The following is a 24,655-nucleotide window of genomic DNA, read 5'->3' as shown; positions in this document are numbered from 1 at the left end:
ATTTATCAGTGATGCCATCTACACCTGGAGTTTCATTTGTGGTACTTATTTTATTTCTTTAATAGACATAAAGATATTTAGGTTACCTTCTTGAGTAAACTTTTTTAGCTTGTGTCTTTCAAGGAATTTGTTAATTATATCTAAGTTATCAAATTAATTTTCAAAAAGAAGTTTATAATATTCCCTTACTTTGCTTTTAATATCTTTAGAAACTGGTGTGATTCCACCTCTCTCATTCATGATACTGATATTCGTGTTTTGCTCTCTCTCATTTTTTGTTTTTTGGTTTTTTGCAGATCAATATGATTAGCATTTAACCAACTGTATTGCTTTGCTCAAAGAATAATTTCCTTTATTATTTTTATACCTTTTTATTTGATTGATTTCAACTTCTACCTTTATTAATTATGTATTTCTGTTTACTTTGGATTTTAACTGCTCTTTTTTTTCTAGTTTATTAAGGTATAAGCTGAGGTCATTATTATGAGACATTTCTTCTTTTACAATATAGGCATTTATCACTGCAATTTCCCATAAGTACTTGCTGTTATTTTGAAATTTTTTCCAGAGCTTATAGTCAGGATCTTCTACCAGATATCCCCTATGTCTCACTTTTCTATAGCTTCAAGCAGTCAAGAAGACAAAATATTTCAAGCCCAGATCTATATCCACATTCATGCACACACACACCCACAAACACACATTCTCTCTCTCTCGCTCTCGCTCTCTCTCTCTTTCTATATATATATATATATATATATATATATATATATATATGCATACATATATGTTTCTGAATATGGATTTATAAAGAATTTTATATATGAATATAGAGAAATAAAATATATAATCTTTTTTATCTTATATAATGTCTTATTCCAAAATGGCACCACATATTCTGTAATATGCTTAAATAGTTAGTAACAGTAATAGACTTAACCAAAAATTAGTGACATGAATAAAGAGGGAGGATATTACATGCATAATAGCACTATCACAACAATAGCTACCATTTGTTAAGAACACTCACTGTGTGCCAGAGACTATGTTATGTCCTTTACTATAGGGTATCTTCATATAAACTTATCAGGTACAAATGGTATCATTATTTTATAGATAAGAAAACAGGTTGACATAGCTTCAAAGTCTGCCCATGATTCCAGAGCTAAACATGGCAGGGCTAGTGTTAGAGCCTAGGTCTTTTTAACTACAAAATATTCCTAAAGGGAATAGAAAAAAATATCATTTTCTTTTTAATTTCAGCCTCTCCATGGTACCAGTCAGTCTGTGGCATTTGTTCAGATTTCATTACTTGTGAGCCTCAAAATCAACTGGAAGAAATCTTTCATCAAGAGTTTAACCATATCTCTCTCATTTAATAGGGGGAAATTCTACCATCCATGAAAATTGTTTCCTCTAATAGAGCAAGTCTTGTGAAAAACTATCTTCTTAGAGATTGTAGAAAATTACAGAAATGCCTCTGCCAGTCCCCAAGTTTTTACTGAGGTTAGTTTCTCCTACACATTTTCATTTGGTGTGTTCAAAACCTTTTATTTGCTTTTCAGTTTCCCCCTTGATTCCTGCTTTTCAGGTCTTCCAACTTTGAACTGAGAGTAGAAAATCTTTTATTATGGTGTTTCCCCTTTCCATGTATATGATGGTCAAACAAAGTCATAGTCTTAAATTCACTGATGCCTAACTAATATTTATGCATTAAATATTGTTAGACCTGATTGGTGCTATTTGTGCTTCCCAAACCCAATTACTCAGGAGCCTTGTGGCTGACAAGGTTGACAAGCTCTGACAAGAGCTATCATGTACTTACTTCTCCCAACATTGCCTCTCCTCATGCAAAATTATCTAGGTCTACACTACTACTATGGTGGCAGCAAAACCATTCATTTCTTCTCATTCTTTCCTGGAACAGGACTGTTACCATTTTATCTGTAGACACCTATTAGTCCTTTAACCTTGTATAAGAGTCACAATAAAACAAAGCATATCATTCCTGTCATCAACAAAATCCTGATATCACTTTGTTAAAAGCTTGACATAGAAATTCTCTCAATTTTGATGTGAACCTGAGTTTACTTTAGAGTTACCTACCCATCTCTGCTTAGATTACCCCTTGCTCCATGCAGATGACATCAAGATTTTGAAGTTTGAGGATCACTAGTGAACTTTTCTTGGCTACAGAAATGTATTCTTATCTCTCCAAGACCAAATCCTATGTGCTACATCAGTGGTTCTCAACCATAGCTGATGTTACTTCCCTTTTCCCAGGGGGTCATTTAACAATATCTGGAGATACAGTTAGTTGTCACAACTGGAGAGTGGGTGTTGCTGCTGGTTTCTTATGGATCAGGCCAGACATGTTTCCTATGATGCTCAGGTCAGATCTACCTCCCGCCAACACCAAATATCTGACCCCAAATATCAATAGTGCTGAGGTTGAATAACACTCTAGTAGATCATTTCCTACTTTAGGAGGTTTTTTTGGGGGGAAGGTGTATGAAAATATCCATACTTCAGGATTTACAAGTCCCTGAGGAAAGTTTTCCTAGTTCTAGTTCTCTACACACTTACCTGAGCCTGCCCGATGTTAATTGTGTCTCATTATTTTATAGATAAGAAAACAGTTGACATAGGTTACATAGTCTGCCCATGTCACTGTAGGTTTCCATAGTCCCACTAATTCCTAATCCTTATTTATTCATACATATTGTTTCATATAATCTCTCTTGCCCTTGAAGACACCTGAGTTTGCCTAGGTTTCATTAAATGCAACCCATGGGCAAATTTAAACAGAAGATTCCTAATATTTTGGCACAAACTTATATGCTTATTTTGGCTCTCTTGGTAGCTCCACCCAAAAGATTACAAGTGCTAGAAGAAGCCTAATAGAATATATTAAAGAAGAAAGTGATATTACTCAGAGCAACTTGTCTAAGTCTACTCTCTCAGAGTAGAAACACTCTCATTTGAGAATTGCTGCCCAGCCACCTTATTGCAGCCCCTTCCTGCAGAAGAGTTTTATTAACTGCTATAACACTGCTCTATCATTTTGAACATTCTAGGTTTTGGTCCAAATCATCCACAGTAATGGTTTTCCTTCTCAGACTATTGTGAAGATGAGAGGGAGGGAAACTGTTGAGTTTCCTAACTGGTCAACATCATTTCAGAAGTTTGACAAAAATAAATGATGCAACTTTTAACAGTTGGGAGAGTTAAGAGATAATGGATAATGAAGACTGTCCTATTTATTAAACCAAAGAAAATATACTGAAACACAATTGGAATTAACATTTGGAATAGTATTGTTTTTGGTTGTAATAGGCCCATAAAAAAATACAACCCCCACTCCTACATACACACACAAACATGGATTAGGTGGATGATAGCAAAAAACAGGTAGAAAATATCAATAAAGGAAAATTCATCATGTACATATTAGGAACAAAAATAAAATACAGTTGACTTTGAACAATGCAGGGGTTAATCTTTCTGTAATTTATAGCTGGCTCTCTGTATTTGCAGTTCCTCAGCATCATCAGATGCAATCAACCATGGACTGTGTAGTATTGTATTATTTACTATTGAAATATATCCACGGATAAGTGGACCCAAGCAGTTCAAACTGGCCTTCAAAGGTTAACTGTAATTATAACACATATAAAATAAATTTTCTCCCATATGCAAAATATTTTAGTGTTTCACTGTTTACTTAACTCAGATATAAGTTAACAAAAGTAGAGTTTTATCATATCTCAAGATGATGAAGATTTAGAATTTAAAAGGTATCAATGCACTCCGAATTATTCTTTAAAAATAACACAATTCCAATAAAAGTATCAAATAAATTTTATTATGGTACTGACATAATAATTCTAAAGTTCATTTCCATGTTTTCAAACATCTCACTTGTCTTCCACTAGAGAATCATTTTAGTTAACTAAAAACAAAGAGGTAGATCTTTATTTGTCATCATGGAGAAATGTCCAAGATATATTACATGAAACAAAGCCAAAAGCATACAAACATAATTTAGATCATTACAGGTAGTATAATATATGAGAAGAAAAACATATTCATTTATATATGCACAGAAAATATCCAAAAGAATACAGAGTAAAGGGTTAACAGTGATTTATTTCTAGAATACGATTTTGGAGAGGTTAAAAGGTAATAGAAAGCAAGGTAGCTGAAAAAAAAAATATATATATTACATAATGTATATTATATATAATAATAAATGTATACATATATACTATATATGTATAGGTATACATATACTATATTATATATAGTGACTTTTATAATTAAGTATAGAAACTCAAAATTATAGCCAGTATATTTTAAAAATATGAACAATGAAATGTAATTCAACTGATTATGTTAAATAAAGACTAGGATAAAATTATTAGGAAAATTAAAAGTTTAATAGAAGAGCATGTGTATTCATATATAGTTGTATATATATGGAAACATATATGTGAAAACATAATCCATGCATATAGCACATAAATATATATGCATATAGTTTTAATATATGTATCTATAAGTATTTAATGCTTTGCAGGTTAACAAATAGAACATTTCATAACTGTGAGTAAATAACAAATGAGTTTGTGGAACTAGGTAAAATTTTGACAACAAAAAGTTGAATTAATGATTTGCATGCAAAAAATAAAACCATGAAGCTATTAGAGGATAACAGAATTAATATTTATTTAATATTTCTGGAGATAACTTTTGTACTATACAAAACAAGGCAGAAACCATAAAATAAAACATACAATAATTTAATTATGTGAAATTAATTTTCTAATTATATAATCAAAATCCCACCTGAAATCATTAAAAGATGAATAACAAGTGCCAAGAAAAACATCTGTGACTTTTATAAAAGCTAAAAGATTAACAAATTAATTTAAAACCTATAGAAGTAAAAGAAAAACCAAAAACCTACAGAAGTCAATAAGAATTATGAATTGGCAAGGCAAATGAACATAATGTACAGAAAGTAAAATATACAGATGTCAAACAAATGTAAGATATTATGGGTATCATTCGTAATCAAAATGGTGAATCTTAAAAAACAACAAAAAACCTTTTGATCTAAATTGTAACAGATCACTACCAATTTTTTTTAAATGTTGGATAAGATGGGTTGAAATTTTAATATAAAACTGTAATCATTAAGTATATTTAGAAAGACATAAGTACAAGGGTGCTCATCCTAAGTTTGTTTATTCCAAAAATTTTGAAACAACCACCAAAACAAAATTGTAACCCGTGTACAGTAAAATAATATACAGTATTATGCACTAACTAAATTATGCTGTAGGTGGATGCTTAATATGCTCACAATAGAGTAAATAAAAATGTCAGATTATAAACAATTTGCTTCTATTAATTTTATTTGTGTAACAAAAATATACAAAAATTCTAGGAAAATGGTAAACAAAGTTATATATATAAACACAGTTATATATATTTTTCTTGCTTTTGTCCTTATGTATTTTGTCCTCTTGAACATAGACATAATGAGATGAGAAAACTTATTATTAAAAGTGGGCTACACCAAATCTATATCCTAATCTACAGTTTTGAACTTTAAATAATGAAAAAGTACTTACTAATTTTTCAAGAGAAGAATTTATAAAGTGACTTTTCAAAGGAGGGAGTCTATTTTTAAAAGGCAGAAAATAAAGAGAAGTAAAATTTGGGTATGCACTTATTTATTCTTTCAGTAAACATTTATGACATTCCTCTTCTATACAATGTATGGAGTAAAGCATTGGAGATAAAAGTCAAACAAAAGTCATATATTACCTTTCCTTGGATACAGTAGATTCAAATAGAATTGGAAGATGTTAATCAAATCATTATTAAAAATAAGTGATAGCGAGGAAGAATTAAATCTTGTGGTTTGACAATAAGGATTTCAGCAATGGCTTCCTGAGGAGGTGATGGATAGGAATTAACTAAGTAGAGTGAGTAACATCTAGGGCTCGGCTTATAGAATGACGTTGTCAGAGGATAAGTAAAAGGAGGCTTCTTTGGATGGAGATTTGAGAGCAAACAGGAGTGTGATGTGAGAAGGATCTGTGAAGGAAGGGCCAGATCATTCAGGGTTTTTAAGGTCATGTTAAGGGTTTTAATTTTCATCCAAAGAACAACAGGACTCCACCAAATTGCTCGAAATAAAGGAGGATGGTGACATGATCAGCTTTTGTTTTGAACGATGCTCCTTGTATTCAGTGTAGAGAATAAATCAGCTCCTAGCTGAGCTAGGGAGACTAAATAGGACAAAAAAGTGGCAATAGTAAAAATAGAGAGGAATGGATGGATTTGAGAGATACTCAAGAGGTAAAACCAGCAGGACTTCATGGTGATTTGTTTATGGAATGTAAGAGTGAGGACGGAGTCAAGGATGGTTCCTATGATTCTGACTTACAGAAGTGGGTAGCTTCATTCACAAGACAAGAACCAGCAAAAAGAAAACAGGCTCAGAAAGAAAGACCATGATTTTGTTTGGAAATGGGATTAAGGTACTCTTCTATAATTGAATTTAGATGTCAAATAGGAAATTGGTATACATGTGGGGAACGCAGGGAAGAGGTCAAGAAATAGAGAAATAACTTATTTATTGTTAGTAAGTAAATGGTAATGCATGCTGCATATGTAAATGTGATTATTGAGACAGAGAGAGAGAGAATATAGTGGTATAAGAGGAGATGCAAGGAAAGAGCCTTAGCGAAACATAATATTCAGGTTGAGCTTACAAAGGAAATGGAAAAGGATATGTTGGAATGAAGAGGAAATGATCTGATTACAGAATTCTGGAAAGGAAAACATTTAAAGAAGGAAGAAAAGACCCAGTGTTGAATGTTACTGAGATATCATAGTGAAGCAAAGAATTTTAATAAGGGCATAGAATTTAGTGATAATGAAGTCAGTGGCAAATTTAGCAAGAGCTCTTTCTATGGCTTGATAAGCTCTGATGACAGATTGTAGTGGGTTGAAGAATTGAGAGATTGATGAGGAAATATAGACTGGGACAGAATCTTATGACAAGATTTTCTATGAAGGAGAGGACTAAGATATGGCAGTAGTAGAAGAAGGTATCAGGTTAGGAGAAAATTATATGCTGTTTATTTTTGAGTGTTAAGACCCAGGCATGTTTAAAATGATCTAGATTAGGAGTCAGCAAATTATAAGACATGAGCCAAATCCAGCTGCTGCCTGTTTTTTGCAAAAAAGGTTTTATTGGGACACAGATGTGTTCTTCTTTTATATATTTTCTATGGTTGCTTTCATGCTACAATGGCAGGGTAAAGTAGTTGTGACAGAGACCATATAGCCCACAAAGTCTAAAATATTTACTATCTGGTCCTTTCCAGAAATATTTTGCCAACCCCTTATAGATTAAAGAAATAATTTGGCTATATAAGGCAGTGAAATATAAGATAAGAATGATAAGGTAAAATAACTTAGAATGTCAGATAGTATTGGTGGAGGGATTCATTCATACATAGATGATATTATACCATGGGAAGTAAAACATTGATATAATTTCCTGTAGTTTGAAGGTAATGTTGCTCAAGTTCTTTTAAGAAAACAATAAATCTGAAAACCTTCAGCAATTATGAACAAGAATAAATTAACAAAACTAAAATACATAAAAGTACAACTAGAGAAGTTATACATCATTAAGGAATTTAAAATCTTATGAAAAAAGTACATCTAATACTTTAATGACTTTATTCTGGATTATTAGAATATGGATTGAAGAAACTCACCTGCCTCATTTACAGTTTCTAGTATAGTGGTCCACAGAGACTGAATGAACAAATACATGACTAGAGAAGATGTTTAAGAAAATGTAATTATTATATAAATCATTATATATGTTACATTTTCAATGAAATGGGTATTTTTCTAAGAAATCTAATTCAACATTCTGATTCAAGGACACAAAAAGGCAAAAAAAAAAAACTGGATAAAAATTTGTACCATTTTCTCAGTATTATATCCAAAAAGAGAACCATGAAAGCAGTTTTTTGGGAATATTTTATAAATTTCAAGGAAAAGATCATGTCCATATTATTTTAACCATTTCAGAGCTAGAAAAAAGATAATAAATGTGACAACTGATAAAGAGAGCATAATTTTGAGTTCCCTTATTAGTTAAGAGAGATTTAAAAATTGCAAACAAAAGTAGACAAAATGAGAACTGATCTAAGAAATATGTTATGAAAGAAACAACCATAATGTATTCCAGAATTGCAAATAACTTTTAACATTAGGAAATAAAAGTATGTAATTCATAAAATGAATAACTAAAAGGTGGGGAAAAAATACAGAACTCATAAAAAGAGAAAAACGAAGTGCCAAAAAGTCACTAAGTAATACTTAACGTCCATCCTGATAAATGTGTATTTTATAAATGAGACTATAGGTATGAAAAATGTGATAAATAAATTTTTACCTAAAACAAAGTATTTTATCCACTACTATAAACACAGCACTGAGCCCAGTGTTAACAGATACTAATGTAGGTATACAATACATTTTTGTTGAATAAATAAGTGAATGAATAAATAGAATGATAAAATGTACAAAAACACAGGAGACAGTCTGTGTCACAATTAGAAAAAAAAATTTTGCTCCAGATCACCATAATTGTGTAACATTATTCTAGAAGATTTAGACAATACAATATAGAAAAATAAGTAAACAAGAAATGCAGCTATTAGAAAGCTAATACATTTTTTTCTTTACAAAATTATTTTTGAACCAGAAATTTCAAAAAAAATAACAATCTACTGAAATTAAGGACTTGGTCAAAATATTGATAATAATTATACATGCATATATATATATATATGTGTGTGGGTGTGTGTGTTTATATACATATTAGAATCATAATAAAAAGAAAATCAGCTCATGTTTATTGAGGACATAAGAAATAGATAATATAAATGGAACTCTATGCCATTTTTATGCCATAACATTTATAGCATTTCTTTTTGATAACCGTAGATATTTCAATTATTTCCAAATGAATTAATCAATCCACATAATCCCAGTCAAAATATTGTGTATGTGTGTATGTTGTATGTGTGAGCACCAGAAAAAAAGAGACAGAGAGAGAAAGATGCGAAATTTTATTTCAAATAAAAACAGTGATGAATGGAACAAGACGATTAAAAATATATATGTGGAATTTAGCAGCAGGAGTAAAGACACACTTATAAAAATTTAAAAATATACTTAAAAACTATAAAAATGTAAACATATGATTCTGATATAAGAATAGAGAATGAACCCATGGGAAGAAGATAGAAAACACAAAACTGATGCAGATATATGAAAATTCTACATTAAAATGGTAAAACACATTTGTCATAATTCTTTAGTGATAAAAAACAAATTAGCTCCATGTTTCACGTGATATACTAAAGGATATTGTAGGTAGATTAAAGAAATAAATATAAAAATAAAATTTTTGAGGGAGTGATCGAAACATAGTAAATGTTTCCTTGCAGGATGGAAAAGGTCTTTCTAAAAATAAAAGCAATGTAAAAATACATAATGAAAACTAGTATTATTGTTGACACCACGGACTATTTATATACCATATTTCAAAATAAGAAATCCAATAACACAAAATACACAGAAAAAAATTCTACAGCCTAAAGACAAATATTAAACACTAAAAAATTTGCCAACTTCTTAAAAAAAAGATAAATAATGTTGGTGTATATGTGGGAAAATAACTCTTGTACAGTTCATGTGGTAATACAAATAGGTATATATTTTTGAGAGAGTAATTTGGTGGCATGAGTTAAATTTAACATTTTCATTCTTTTGGCTATGAATTTTATCTTCTAGGAATCTATCTAGATGAGGAAGCCATTGCAGAAATATTTATAACGTGCAACAAAGCATCATAAATGTTCAACAAAAAGGGAAGTGTAAGTAAAATATGACACTTTAGGGATCTAATTTCAAAAATAGTATTTTAAAAAGTGACTCTATTCATCACAAAATGTTAACTTTAAAGTAACAGTATACTTTATGTAATCTATGCTACAGTTTTCAATGCTAAATTAATTGTATAAACACCCACATACACATATCTGTGTGTATTATTAGATGTAAATGTAGCAGAATATTTAAAGTATTATCCCTGCGTAGTGGGATTTTTTGATAATTTCTTGCTTATTTTTATAAATAATCTCATATTTTCAACATTTCCTAAACAAAACATTCATTTAAAATTAGAAAATAAAAAAAATAAGAACATGTCAGGTTAATCCACAAAAGTATACTTGTTCATATTTTAGAATAAGATTATCTCTTTGTTTACTATCAATAGAATAATAATAGTTTGACAACATTAATAAAATAGTATATTTGCTTACAAAATTGATGACCATGTTCCAATAAATTCTCACTAAGAAACACAATGAGAAAGAGAATGGATGCTATCTTCTTTCTAGGACAATGATCCTTGCCAATCTTCATGTTTTGGAGGAAAATTGTATGCACATTCTCAAGGAAGGTGTTATGCCAAAATTAAACGGGAAATAGTTGGAATATTCATTTAAAATCATCTCTTATCCTCTAATCATTTGAGAAAAGATAGATAGACCATGAGTGGATAGAGAGCTCAAAGAATTATGAATTGCAAAAAGCCAGAATTTTATATTCTCTTTTCTTTTACATTTCTAGATTGGAGTCTAAGCAGTAGTTCTCAAAAACTAAAGAAAATCTGGTTAGAATACTGTGGACCATATTCCAAGATGATAAAATTGATTGACAGCCTGGCAACTGGAGAGGGGAAAGAGATTGAAAAAAGTAAGTTCAGGGTTAATGTCTCTCTTGTCACTCTTCACTGCAGGACAGAAATTACAGTGGGAACAGCTACCACTGAACTGGCGTCCCTAAATGCAATGTGAAAAATGAGATTCTTGGGTGGCACAGGTCTAGTGACAAGACAAGATGGGCATGGTTACCATATGGGACAGTAGAGTTAAAGCAGTAATCAATGTAGTTTGATTCAAAAGACACCTATGATGTTGTCTATTTAACTATGGTGTCCTTTTAAAAAAGTACAGGAGCAGTCTACTAAATTCTTACTCAGTCTGTATAAGTGGAAGACTGCTAGGTCAAGTGGACAGAAGTCTAACTTGAATCACAACACATTTACATACAGCTATTTACCAAGGTGACTGTGCATTGGGGAAAGTGAAGTAATCAGACTTTTGTGGATTACTGGGGACATCAACTCTGAAGGGACACTAATCCTGGAGATCCAAAACATCATTGTGGTCCCCTGGTCAGAGTAGAGGCTCATGAAATCAATGGAGTTTTGGTTCAGATCCATTTCACAGTGGGTCCAGTGCATCTGTGACCCCATTATGTGGTTACTTCCCTAATTCTAGAATACATAATTGGAAGAAACATTCATCAACTGGCAGAATTTCCAATTTGGAATAATTCTGCCTTTCCAATCACAAAGAAAACAACTTACTGTCTTCTCTAGCAATGCTAGCAGTTTTCTTTATCTACAGCCTGCTTGTTTTTGTAAAGGACTTGTACCAGTGGTGCCCTCTATTTTACAGCACACAATAATAGTCCATGTGAAAATTTAAATGTATTTCATTTTTAAGTATATCATAAATAATAGGAATTACATAGCCACATATTTATGCAAAAATAAGAGCTCATATTATATTCAACCAAAATACTATTCACATCAAAGCATTAAACATATGTGTGTGTGTATGTATATACATATACACTAGATAAATACCTGGTTCTTAAAATCACATATTAACTTATTCAATAAGAATACCCTATGTATTATTTGAAAATTCCCATTTGTCATGCATAAACACTTTGGGGAAATTAAAACTGCCTCCATTTGATAAGAAAATTAGCTGAAGGGCAATACTTGATCAGATTGGAAACTTATAAGTTGTTTCTATAACCCATTTCTTCTTTAGAATTAATACCAATAAAATAATTGTAAATGCTGCTTTCTTTGAAACATGAAAAAGTATTCAGCCAAGGAAGTATTTTACAAACCCTGAGGTACTATTTAAATATCAGTGTGTCTGGTACCCAAACTAAATTACAGCTCAGACAAGGGACTGAAAATTCAGGTTTATTATTCACTTTATGAAAAATGTAACCACAACACTTGTTTCTACATCAGGGAGTATTATAACCATCATTATAACTAATAATAACAATGAAAATGATACAGCCACATTGTATTTTGCATTTTTCAGTAGACAGTAGGGCTTATGGCTAGTAATAATTTATATTTACACTGAAACTTTTTTATGGAGGAGTTCGGAGTGGTTTCCGAATAGTAGCTCATTAATCATTTCAACAAGTTAGTTGGAAAATTATTATCTGAGTTCAATAGATGGAAAAATTATATCACAGAAAGGTCAGATATATATTTACTTGTCCAGTATTACAAAAGTAAAGCAAATCTCTGAGACCTCTTTTTCACCCCTTGATCTAACCACTGGATAAATGCAATTTTGGTCCATGTTGTGGTTTGACTATCAACCTAAAGTACTTTAAGTCTGACCTCTCTGCTATTATTTTTTCAGACCTATAAACACAGAAGAAAATAACAATATTTCATCTATGGAGACCATACCAAAAAAGATTCAGACATAATTAACTTATATTTCTATTATTTTCTTTTTTTTAGTCTTATTAGGAATATTTAACAATAGCTGGTCTCGATTTAAAATAATAAATAGCGAATAGTGAAATCCATCATGATCAACTTTATGCTGAAACAAACAACCAATATTTTCAAGGCTTCATTTGCACATAAATGTATTTAATAGGAATCGGTTAAAGGAAACAAGAAATCAACTTTTAATAATTCCTAGCACAGGAAATAATTAGATCTGCAGCAGAAAATGAAAAAAAAAAAACTTTCAGTAAATGTGACTTGAGGGAGGAAGGAGGAATTGAACAAGCAAGCATAGAATTTATACCCAAAGATTGTTTCTTGTTCGTTTGTTTTAATAGAATCAGTATAATTTCAATGATTTATCTGATGATATTTAATTTTAAAAGAAGGCAGCAAAACAGCAATCATTATCTTTTAAAATGAAAACATACAGTGAAGATGAATTAAGTAGTATTGACTTTCCAAAATAAAATGATTTCAAGCATTTTCCCTCTTTGTATCATTTGGTATTCCAAAATTAGTGTCTATATGGTTTTGCTCTAACATTAAAAATAACCTCAAAATGGAATCAATTCATAACATTATATATTTCTGTTCTGGAATACATTTGCCTACTGAGATGCTAAAAAACAGTGAGTTTTCTTAAAAAAACCCCATCTATACTCATTTTAGCTTGTCTGTTTCAAATATTCAAATATATTGTAAAACCTAATACATTTTTTAGTTTTTATAATTCAATGAGATTTGAAGATCTTAACAACTGAAATAGTAGATTAAAATGATAATTATAAATTTGTTTAGGAAGTTTTGTTTTGATATTATAGTTACTCTTTCTTTAAACTTCTCTTTTAAAAATCAAAGTGACAAACATGTTTATTATACCTTACTTTTTTCTACTAGAAGACTTTACATTTTTTTTTAAATAAAAGGAAAATCAAAAGAGATGACCCTTCTTGCTAGGTTTAGTTATTGTATCTTTACCCCTAACTCTAAAGTCTGAGAATTCAGTGAATATATGAAAGACTGAAATAAAGGAGAGAGAATCTGTGTGGATGTCCAAAAATTCAGAAAACCATCATGATACATTGAGGCAATGAGAAAAGAAACATAAAGTTATTTTGATGCCATTAAATTTTTTAATGTTTCCTCCAAATGTTTATATTTGAGGCAATTTATGGGGACTGGTCAAGTTAGTAAAGAATGGGGTTTATTCAAAACTATAATATATATTAATCTACTATCTGTTTACAACATATATTTCAGTATTTCAGAAATATTTATGTGGTATATATGGGTGTTTAATTGTACATGGTTGTTTAAATGTAATGATATTTCAAAGTTACTTTTTTATGTATGTTTAAGAATACCATTTATATAATATTAAAAGATATCTCATTTCCATGTACAGACAATAATGCTAAATATCATAATCTTATTTAGTTATGCACGTGTTTATTGTTTATCTGATATCGAGGCACCAGTTTTATTCAATTTTTTTTTTTTTTTTTAGTAAAGGTTGTTCATAATTTTTGGACATGATTTTTTATGAAAATTTTATATTCTCACCCTTACTTTAACCTTTTATTAATGTGTATTTGCTTTGCTGTTATTTCATTCCCAAACTTTACAAGTATTACAATGTGTAAGATTTGACTTAAAGTCAAACGTCTTACTTTTAAAGGACCCTAATTTCTCTTGATGGTGGAAGCATTATTTTTAAACCACTTAGCAGGAGTATAACTCACATCCTTTACACCTATAGAGCAGTTTCAAGCATATTAAAGCAGTTTATTAAAAAGCCAGTGATTCTGATATCATAGGAAATACTGTGCTTTTTCTCAATCTTCCTTAACTAACAGTTAACATTTTAATGGCTTATGGAGTGCATGAGAAAAGTACCCTCACAATTTCTCTTTCATTTTAAGAATATTGAGATATTATTAAACTGACTCAATGAATGGTAGTTTTTTGGGTAATATAAAAAGCAGTTTTAATTTTTAAAACATATTCGGCATCTCTTTTATGCTTTTCACTGATCAAAAGACAGTAAATTTTTCAAAACTTCAAAACTGGTGATATACAGGTTGCTAGTGTTTCACTTTGATTTAGTGATTCATGAAACTCTAGAGACATGAAAATTCTGATGAGTCACCAAGTACCCAATGCTAATATTCCCAAGCAACTTCCAAAGCATAGAGCTATCTATAAATGTAATTATTGAGAACTAGAATGACTAGATTTTACTGAATATAGAAAAGTTACAGGATGAAAAATTCTGGAATCATCTAAAGATTACTGGGGTGTGTCAAAAGCTATCCATTCCTAAGACCAGAGTCAGACTTCTCAACTTGGGGATTTAGAGAGCAACCAATTATTAAAAACTTGTTCATGAGATGCTAATATGAGCTAATTCTAGAAAAAGAAATTGAACTGTTTATTGTCAGTTTAAAACCTGTCCTAAATTAGCCATGTTGGGCCTTCTTGGCAGCTGTCACTCTTCACCAGTACTATCTGAAGACTAATAAAAATTGTATTCATGAATGAAATTTAGTTGGATCAAATTTAGACCATAGATTTTTTAAAGTCATATTTTAAATGCTTTCAAAATAACTAGTTATTTGGAAGAATTTCGAAGACATATAAGTGTGTGTGTGCGCTCACATGTGTGCATGTGTGTAATATATTTTGCCTTCAAACATAAAGACATTGTATGGCTTTTCACCTGAGCATGTCGCCTTTTAGTAACTCAAGAAGTTCTCTCTCTCCTCATTGACAATGAATATAAATAGCTCAGTTTTTCCTCCACATCCCACCTTGCTTTTGTAGTCCTGGGAATGACCAATAAGATTTTCCAAAGTTGACTATTCTGAGGAATGATTTGAGTTGGGATACATTGCACTAGTTGAATTACACTCATTCAGTGATGGTTCACAGAGAAATGAAATGACTCACCCAAAGTCACAGCAAAAGTGGTAATGTGTAGTATAAATTCTGTTTTTTCAAAAACGAACGCTAGACTATCTAGACATAAGATACATATAATTTTAGAGATGACTAAACATTTATTCTTAAGAAGCATTTTCCTAAGTAACAAATTCCAGTAACCATGACCCAAGATTTTATTATTAGTATTTCAAGTGTTCAAAATGAACAAAATATACTTATATTTTCCCTCTATTTCTCTATATGAGCACATACGCTTACTTACATAATACAAACACACACATATACGTACACACACACACACACACACACACACAAGCATAAATAGACTTCCTTTAAATACACAAAGTATAGTTTCAATTTTGTAACATTTTAATATGACACAGTAGTAGTCAGCCACCAAAATTAACTTTGTTTTCTACAGCTTTATATTAGTAAAGTGTATTAAACTCAGTGATACTGGGCCTGCTTCACTTAGAATCCTCTTTGAATATATTATGATTTTTAGTTATTGGAAATTCATTCAGTATACTTCAAAATGTCAATTTCTACAGTGTAGAAAGAAGTTAATATTCCCCTTTAAATCAGTAGTTTGGATATGACCTAATACCTTCAATAAATATAAGTTGTTAGAAATGGTCTATACCACCCACTGCACAGCAGTGAAAGAAATAATATAAGCCCTAAATGACAACCAATTTATTTTTATTTTACTTGATTTTGAAGAGTGTAACCAAAATACTAAATATTTGAAAAATATGTAACTTAGGGTCACCTATATTCCCATTTCCCTAATGACAGCACTATTAGCATTATGGGATCATTAAACTTTATATTTTAATTACTTCTCCTTTAAAACACTCTGAACGCAGGATCTTTTTAGAGACCACTTTCATTCATGTTAAGGTTTTACCAATTTCAATTTTTTTTAATTCAAAAGGCAAACTCTCCTGGCTTATATTCACAATTACTAATTTTATAAAAGTCCTTGCTATTTTCAGCTGATAAAACATATCCTAGAAGAACCAGGTATTCAAAATTTTGTTTTGTATAATCTTTAAGTAAAAATTTGTTATGCAAAATGAAGTAACTTTATAATTCTTATAATTTTTTATGAGCTAAAGCTATCCAAAGTTTCACAAGCTATTTTCAAAAGTAAGTATTTGAAATTTTCTCTGTCAGTGGCACTAAGTTTTAGACAAAGCTGTATCCTTTTGGTTTTAAGTTCTCTTTTCAGAGCACATATTGAGAACAAATTAAATGATTCAGTTCAACCAAGCACACTGATCCACTCAAAGTATGACTGAAATGTATCTATCTATTGGAGTTGTGCCATATATCATATTAATTATTCATAGCTATCTACTCTATCCCTCTTTTATAGATATGAGAAAGTTTTACTGCCTAAATTATTATGATATTCTCCTCAGATTATTATCATATAATGTGCACTTGGAACTTTAAAATTTTTAATTTATAAAGATCAGAGCCAAAATTATTTACTTTATAAATTGCATGCTAGATGTGTGTGGTGGCTCACAGACATTATTCTAAGGAAGACTGTTAATATTTTTATTTTCCTCTTAAAGGAGATAGACAAAATGAATATTTTAACTATATTTAGATTATGATAGTTGAAGGTAACATCAACAATATAAGTGAAATTTTCAATTTAATATAATTTTTTTCAAGGCACTATCTTAGAAAATTAGCATTTGGTGCTAAGTTTTCTAGTTAAATATTTATGGCTTTATTGGGTAGAGCTGGATGTTTTGAATAAAAAACCTACCTCACAAAAGTGTATTATAAATATATTAATGGTTCACTATTTTTCTAAGCTATTGATATGTGAGGTTTCTCAAAACACCACCAGACCTAAACTCTGCGTACCTCCACTGTCCTAAAAATTCATAAACTTGGGCAAATCGATTCTGTCTTTTGGCTTCATTTTGTAGAGAAGTTTTCTCAACAAGAGAAATTTTACTCTGGGGTGACAAAGAAGTAAGGGAAAATTATTGTTTTCATAACAATTTCTAAGAATCTACTTTTCCTTATTTCTTACTTCTATCTGTAACTGTAATATACTGAACATTGATTACACTGACAAAAAGGAGGAGTGGCAGCTACACTTTGTTTCTGTGTATTTGTGTTTCAAAACAAGTTAATATTCATTTAACCCATAGCTTTATTGGACCCCGAGCACTCAGAAGTGGAGTTAATGATCTCAGATGTATAGCCAACCATTTTCTACTTTTTAGGGCATGGAGAGTTTAACTACTTCAGCAGGGCTACCATTTCAACTCAACAGCTTCATTATAACATTTAATTAATTTTTTCATTACTTAATGCTGTAACACCACACCCAACCCCAACAATGTCACTGCAATTTCAGGACCATAAACATCACTCTACAGAACAAATATAATATCAAATGTATTTTTAAACACTTTTTTACAGAATGAAATATATTTTTATTTTGTGTCTATCATGGTAATGCCTATGGTCTTTAAAGGATAATCTCTGGAATTTAAGATCTCTGGAAAAGTTTTATAACCACTTGTTCTGAAGTGCTAGCTCTTTAAGCATTTTTCTTGGTGATTCTTACAAATAAAAATCACCATTCTAATATAAACGTTAAGAGAAAATGAATGAATGGGACTGGATTTTCCTTTTCTTTTTATATTACTAGTTTTTAAGAAGATCTCAAAATAGAAGACAAATCTAGAATAAAGCAGGATGAACTTGTTTTACTAATATTCACAAATATTATATAAATGTCAGCCTGCAATAGAAACATCAAGCCTTGTTAGACTTTTATATAATTTTTTTTATTCTCTTTAATTTTTAAGAGCAATTGCTTATACAGCTTTCTTTCAGGAATTTGTCTGGGATTACTTTTCTTATTTTCAATCAAACAAAAAGAGGAGAAAGTGAACTCTGCGAAGAATGGCTCCATATTCCAAATTACACTGAGCTGGAGATTACTTCAGACTCAGTGCTTTGTCTGAAAACATTTTCATTAGCATCTGTGTTTAGGATTATGGAAAGATTTGGAAATATATTATCAAAGAGCAATTTATATTTTTCAATTCTTATAACTATTATTAAAAAAGGCAAAGTCTTTAAATTGTCATTAAAACTTTCTTTCGAAAAAGCAATCATGTAAAATTGGATACTAAGATGACGCAGAGCCAGAACTTTACCTCTCTTTACTAATTTATTCTTGTAACAAGGCCTAGGCAGTCACAGTCTTTGCACTTTTTGATCAACTTTACCAAGTAAAGAATAATTTGCATCCAGTATTACTTATTAACAAGTTGGAAATCTGTGACCATTTTCCTACTCATAAACACATTCCTATATGTGACCTTTATAATTAAATAATCAGACACTGATCCAAACTTATTCTCATAAAAATGAAAATAGTATAACATGAAATGCCTTCATTTGAGGTGATTGTTACAGAAAGGGAAAATACTCAGAACCCAAATCTCTCTCTTTTTATTTATAACTATTTGCATCACTTAGTTTTGGATTAGTTTAACAAGAATACACATTATGTCTTTGGGGATGACAGCAACACTGACAAACAGTCCCTGTTATGTTTGTCATTATGTTATTGCTAAATCATCCACAACATCATGACCTGATTTTAGTTACCAGGGACAAAGCCAAAATGTAGAATTTAAGTTTCATTCTGATTACATACATAAAGCCAGCACTTAAGAAAACTTTTGAAAAGTGATCTATGTCCAGTAATAAAAAAAACAAAAAATAAAAAGGAAAGGAAAGGAGGAAGGAAGAAAAAAAAGAAAGGAAGGGAGAAATAAGGGAAGGAAGGCAGGAAGGTAGGAAGGAAAGAAAGGAGGAAAAAACACATCTTTAAACGCCTTAATACAATTACACAATAGGCCTGACATTCTCTATGCTGGTATAATAACTAAATGGCAAGTAACACAGAAACAGTTATCCCTATGAGATCCCTGCTGCATGCTTTAATTAAAACTAAAAAATGTACAACAAAATCAACCCTTGGGTAAATTGCTCTTTGGTTTAAATCTTCATTACCTCCTGGAATTTTGGTAAAGTCACTTTGTTTTTAAATTAAGCTGGCCCCTCCTTCTTTACTTGATTACAAAAGTCAAACAACAAGAACCAGACATAAATTTTAGGATGAAAAGAGTTTTGTGTGTATGTGTGTTTGTAAGTCCAACCCCTGTATACAAACTGTTGAAAAACATGTTTTAACATAGTGCTTTATTCCAACTTAATATCATCCTTGAATGAACTTCCTTCAAGTTTCAACCATTTAAGGAAAAAAAAAAAAAAGCAGTCAATTTCCTGGTGGTTGTAATTTAATTAAGTAACCTTTCACACTGAGCAAAACCCAAAAGCAAAAGGGTCATTACTCTTTCTAGTGATTAGAGACACCTCTAGAGCTTCAAACATTTACCTCTCCTTTCCCACAGTAGAAACGCTTTTAGGAGGATCATGGTTCATACCTCACATTCCCTGGAGCCAGAGATGGTATATGTGCAGGGCCCAGATCCATTAACCGATATATCCATGGTCTCAGAGTTTGTAGGCTTGTAGTCCACATAATACTCCTGTAAAGGGGAATTCATTTGTCTTTCAGACTCTCTGGTCTTTTTCCGCCGCCTCTTCATAATAGAGTGTTGCTGAAGTTGTTTCATGCTGGCTGGGTAGCGTTTCCAAGACACATAGATTACCAAGAGGATCATGGCCACCGAAAGAAAGAGAGCCACGCTCCCTGCAATAATTTTGTGAAATGAAACATGCTCATACTCTTGCTCTGTGCCAGGAATCTGAAACCCTGGGGAAGGGCTTGGTGTTTCAAAAGTGGACTGGCTGGGGTCAGATTTTGAGGTTGTCGGTTTAGGGATAATTAAAGGCTTCTGGGGAGTTTGGGGCACAAGCTGTGATTTTTCTGTGTTGACCACCTGGACTTCAGAACAGATATTATATGTTTCCACTGCATCACTAACCTTTTCACCTTGGATATGCTTAGGTCCTGCACATATCATGGTGCTTTCCTTATTTCCTTTAAAATTCTTAAGCCAATAAAATAGAGGACAAATGCTCCGACTGCATTCCCACATATTCCCAGACAAAGTGATGGATATTAATGATATCCACGCATTGACAGTTTCCTGTGAGATGTTGGTAAGCTTGTTGGAATCCAAATTCAATTTTTGCAAATTGGGCAAACATTTAAATGTGCCTGGCTCAATTCCTTGGATATCATTCCCTGATAAATCCAAGTTGTGTAAGGAACTCCAAGTCCATGTCAAGCCTTGGCTAATGGAGCGAATCCTGTTCCATTGTAAGTAAATTGAGCGGAGGTTGAAGAGACGTGGAAAATGAGCAAAGTTGATCTTGGAAAACTGATTGTGCTCCAAGTGGAGCTCTTTTAACTTCAACAGGCCAGCAAAAGCATTTCTGGACAAGCTTCGAAGACGATTATAACCCAAATCCAGAAAGTCGAGATTTCGACAGTCTTGAAAAACTCTGATGGGCACTGTCTTTAACGAGTTAGATCTCAAGTGCAAAATGATGAGTTTCCGAAGGCCTTTAAATTGTTCAGATTGCAATGTCTGAAGCTTATTGTAGGAGAGGTCCAGACTGCGGAGATTGGGAACTGGGTGAAATGTTTTATTGTGCAGATAGGTAATTTTGTTGGAGCTTAGAATTAATTCTTTCAGTCTACGGATCCCTTGAAATGCATCTTCATCCACTGAGCTAATGTAATTATGGTCAAGATAAAGCCATATAAGCTGGTTAAGGCTGGCAAACTGATTGGATTTGAGTTTCTGAATGCTGTTGAACCTTAATGATAAGCCTTGTGATCCTCCAGAAATGTTCTCAGGGATATCTGTGAAAGCATGAGACTCACAGTACACAATTTTGCCATCACATCTGCAGTTCTTTGGGCAAGCTTTCTGAGCCCCCGTGAGCATAACAAGCAGCAGTGTAGGAAGTAGCACTAGCACTACACGCATGCCTCTCAGCTGCGTAATTAAATGGAAACCTACAATATTAAAAGAAGACAAATGCACATTGTAAAGCTATTAATGTAAATCACCACCAGCTTACCAATATCAGGGACATTTCATCTAGTGTAGTAATGGGACAGTTGATTTAAGAACAATGTATTTGACACTTAAAGCTTTATTTTCTTCAGTGTTGCATGTTTGCTATTTAGGTTTCATGTTTTCTTCCTTGATTTCCAAATCACCACAGTGTCATAGAACTAAGCACAGCTTCCTGAGTTTCAAGAGTTCATACGTGCATCAAACACTGAAAAACACCGAGCCTATCTTATCACATAATGGCGACATTTAATAACATCAGTGTTTGGCTAGTCACTCTATTGAACACCAGTACCAAAAGGAAGAGTACTAAGTCTTCTGGTAATGGGAAAAATGTATCTTAGTAAGCCCTGTACTTGTACATCTTTCTTAGTTGAGTAAAGAGGCTGTGATTTGGCAAAGGAGCTTCAGTAAACTGTCAAGGTAACCCAAGTTCTCCTTGTTTGAAATTGCATCCTTATTGCATAATGAGATAACCATATAGGAGCTCTGAAAAAATGTCCCTGGGACTAGTATAAACAGCCAGTGAAGCATGGTATGAAGACTAGTAACAACAGGAGGTACTCTCAATGTGTTAATAAGCATATATGTTCTCAACATTCAGGAAGAGATTCCTACTGAGGCTCTCCTGCTCAGTGATCACAGGCTCAGTGTCCTAACTACTAATAACACAGAACACTCCAAAGTTATGACTATCAAATTCTTATTAAATATTTGCATAAAATACAAAATAATCTTGGGTAGCACTAGTTTTTTTCTGATATATTTAACACAGTTGGTTTTGCAAATTTGGGGGATAAACAAGCAGAGAAACAGCAGGCTATTATTTCCCCCCATCCCAACCTGTTCAAATTTCTCACGACTTTTTTTTCTCCCCAACCTCCATTAACTTCAGAAAACCTGCAAAGTTGCAATCTATTGGCACTTATGCTGCATTTCCAAGTCATAGCATGTTAAAGGACTTCTTTCCTCTGTCAACAGTAGATTTATTATTTCTTAGCGGTGAGGGGAAGAAAAAGTACCTTGTGCTGCAGTTCCTTTATTAATCTTAAATATTCATGTTTTTAACCAAGAGGCTATCAGCCAAATCCCTAATTTAAAAAACAAAACAAACAAACAAAAAAAACTTCTCCTTTTACTGTTAAGAGTTTTTTTTCTTTTTTTCTTTTTTTTTTTTAAATTTGAAACCCGATCTTGCTCTCTGTCCTCTTGCCAGCTACAGACTCATTGAAATACATTCCAGCTCTCCCAGACAGGAAAAAGGGGTGGGGGGTGGGGGGGAGCCAGTCACACTTGAAAAAATAAAACTGGCAAATGACTGCTGGAAATTTGGAAGCTGTGTTCAGGGTACATCTTCAAAGATAAAACAAGCCCTTGTGCGACCTCTGATAAAGTAATGACCCCACCCCTACACACACGCAGTAAAGTGTTAACAATCTTCCTGACAGCAACCAGAAATACAAGCATGGTTAATATTATCAAGAAATAGAAGGAAACATAACATTTATCTCACGCTCAATTCCCAAGCCAGGATACGCATTCGGAAGAGACAGTCTGAAAGATATTTCTCCAGTCTGTTTAAGTCCCTGTTATGCATTTACAGTTTAAAAAAACGAGAAAAAGGAAAATGATCTAAAAATATAATAGCAACTATAGTGAGTCAACTGGCAAACTCCGAGGCTGCTGCTTTTTGCCTGTTTTCCCGTCTTTTATCAGCTAATGCCACGACTGAGAATACGAAGCCAAGAGGATCAGCTTTACTAAGAAGGAAACAACAAAAGTTCACTTACCCATCCTTTGTCATCCAAAACGGTTCCCCCCTCTCTCAGCTTTCTTCTTGTTTGGTCTCACGTGTTGAAACCACCACCACCTTCATGATACAGTGCGGCTGTCATTCACATCATTCTGATCCCACATGTCAGCTAGTAGCCCCATACAAACTTCCCCAGAGGGGACAGACAAAAAATATATATATATACATATAGAAAAAAAAAAAAAATCAGCACGTAGTGGGATGGGGGGCAGGGAGAAGGAAGCAGTTGGGGGGGTGGGGGAGGGCCTCTAGGCTCTGAGCATCATTGTGTAATTCACCAGAGACCCATCAGCAGTAATTGGCAATCTGTGCAAAAGAGCTACAGCCCATCTCGAAGGTAACCAACTTCTCTGTAAAAAGAGAGGAAAAAAAAGAAAAAGAAAATCTTCAGAATACCTGGCATTCCTTATTGTGCTGGCTTTTGCCATTCCCAGATAAAGCAAATCATCCTCTGGATTTTCAGTTCTTCAAGCAAGTAGGCCTCCTGTGCTGTATGAGACCCCAGTTTAAAAGCTATGCAGGCTAGGTTTATCCATTTAGCTGGTCAGGTTTAAAGTGTTTTGTAGCTGTGCTGAGAGGCAGGCCTTGTCTAATTCAGAAGGCTTTCCAGAGACTGATGTTGCTCAGAGCTTGTTGGTGCTAATGCTTGAGTTTGTGATACACTGAGTGCCCTCCGCTGGAGAAAACAGATTGCACATTAAAGACAGGAACAAGTGAGCCTGTCAGTGGTGTGCAGCCTTCCCTCTCTCAGAAAGGGAAATTAAAGGCACAGGATCACTTTTTTTTCTCCGATAATATATGTTATGAAAGGTTTATGTCAAAGAGTTCCATTCAGTGATTTCAAATATTAAGTAAAATACTGCATCTCTAAATATTATTCAATTAGTAGTTTTTAAAGTTTCCTTGACCTGATTTTTTTCTACATATATCACAGGGGATATATGTTTTTTAACAACAGAAATAATTTCAGTTTTATTTTTGTTGATGTTGTTTTGTTTTATTTACAGAGTTTTAAGCAAACCACAAAGAGAAACAGTCTTTTTTAGTAGAATT

General features: G+C 32.3%; 1 protein-coding gene across 3 annotated transcripts in view; it reads right to left on the bottom strand.

Moving 5' to 3' along the window:
- Positions 1-24,323, bottom strand: part of LRRTM4 (leucine rich repeat transmembrane neuronal 4) — an 855,380-nt gene extending 831,057 nt beyond the window's left edge. The window contains exons 1-3 of one of the 3 annotated variants that reach the window (XM_029232211.1): positions 23,999-24,323; positions 23,580-23,659; positions 20,182-21,728 (exon numbers count right to left, since the gene is read on the bottom strand). In XM_029232211.1, coding sequence (XP_029088044.1) covers positions 20,182-21,728; positions 23,580-23,583 — 1,551 coding nt within the window. In that variant the 5' untranslated portion in view covers positions 23,584-23,659; positions 23,999-24,323. Of the gene's footprint in view, positions 1-20,181; positions 21,729-23,579; positions 23,730-23,998 lie in introns of all 3 variants that reach the window. The other 2 variants (XM_029232210.1, XM_029232209.1) reach the window with 2 other exon arrangements.
- Positions 24,324-24,655: the final 332 nt, after the last annotated feature.

Source organism: Monodon monoceros, unplaced genomic scaffold (assembly GCF_005190385.1).
Source record: "Monodon monoceros isolate NGI ecotype Baffin Bay Population unplaced genomic scaffold, NGI_Narwhal_1 Super_Scaffold_19, whole genome shotgun sequence".
NCBI classification, from domain to species: Eukaryota; Metazoa; Chordata; class Mammalia; order Artiodactyla; family Monodontidae; genus Monodon; species Monodon monoceros.
Note: the sequence above shows the minus strand (reverse complement) of the source record. Positions and strands in the feature narration are given on the sequence as shown.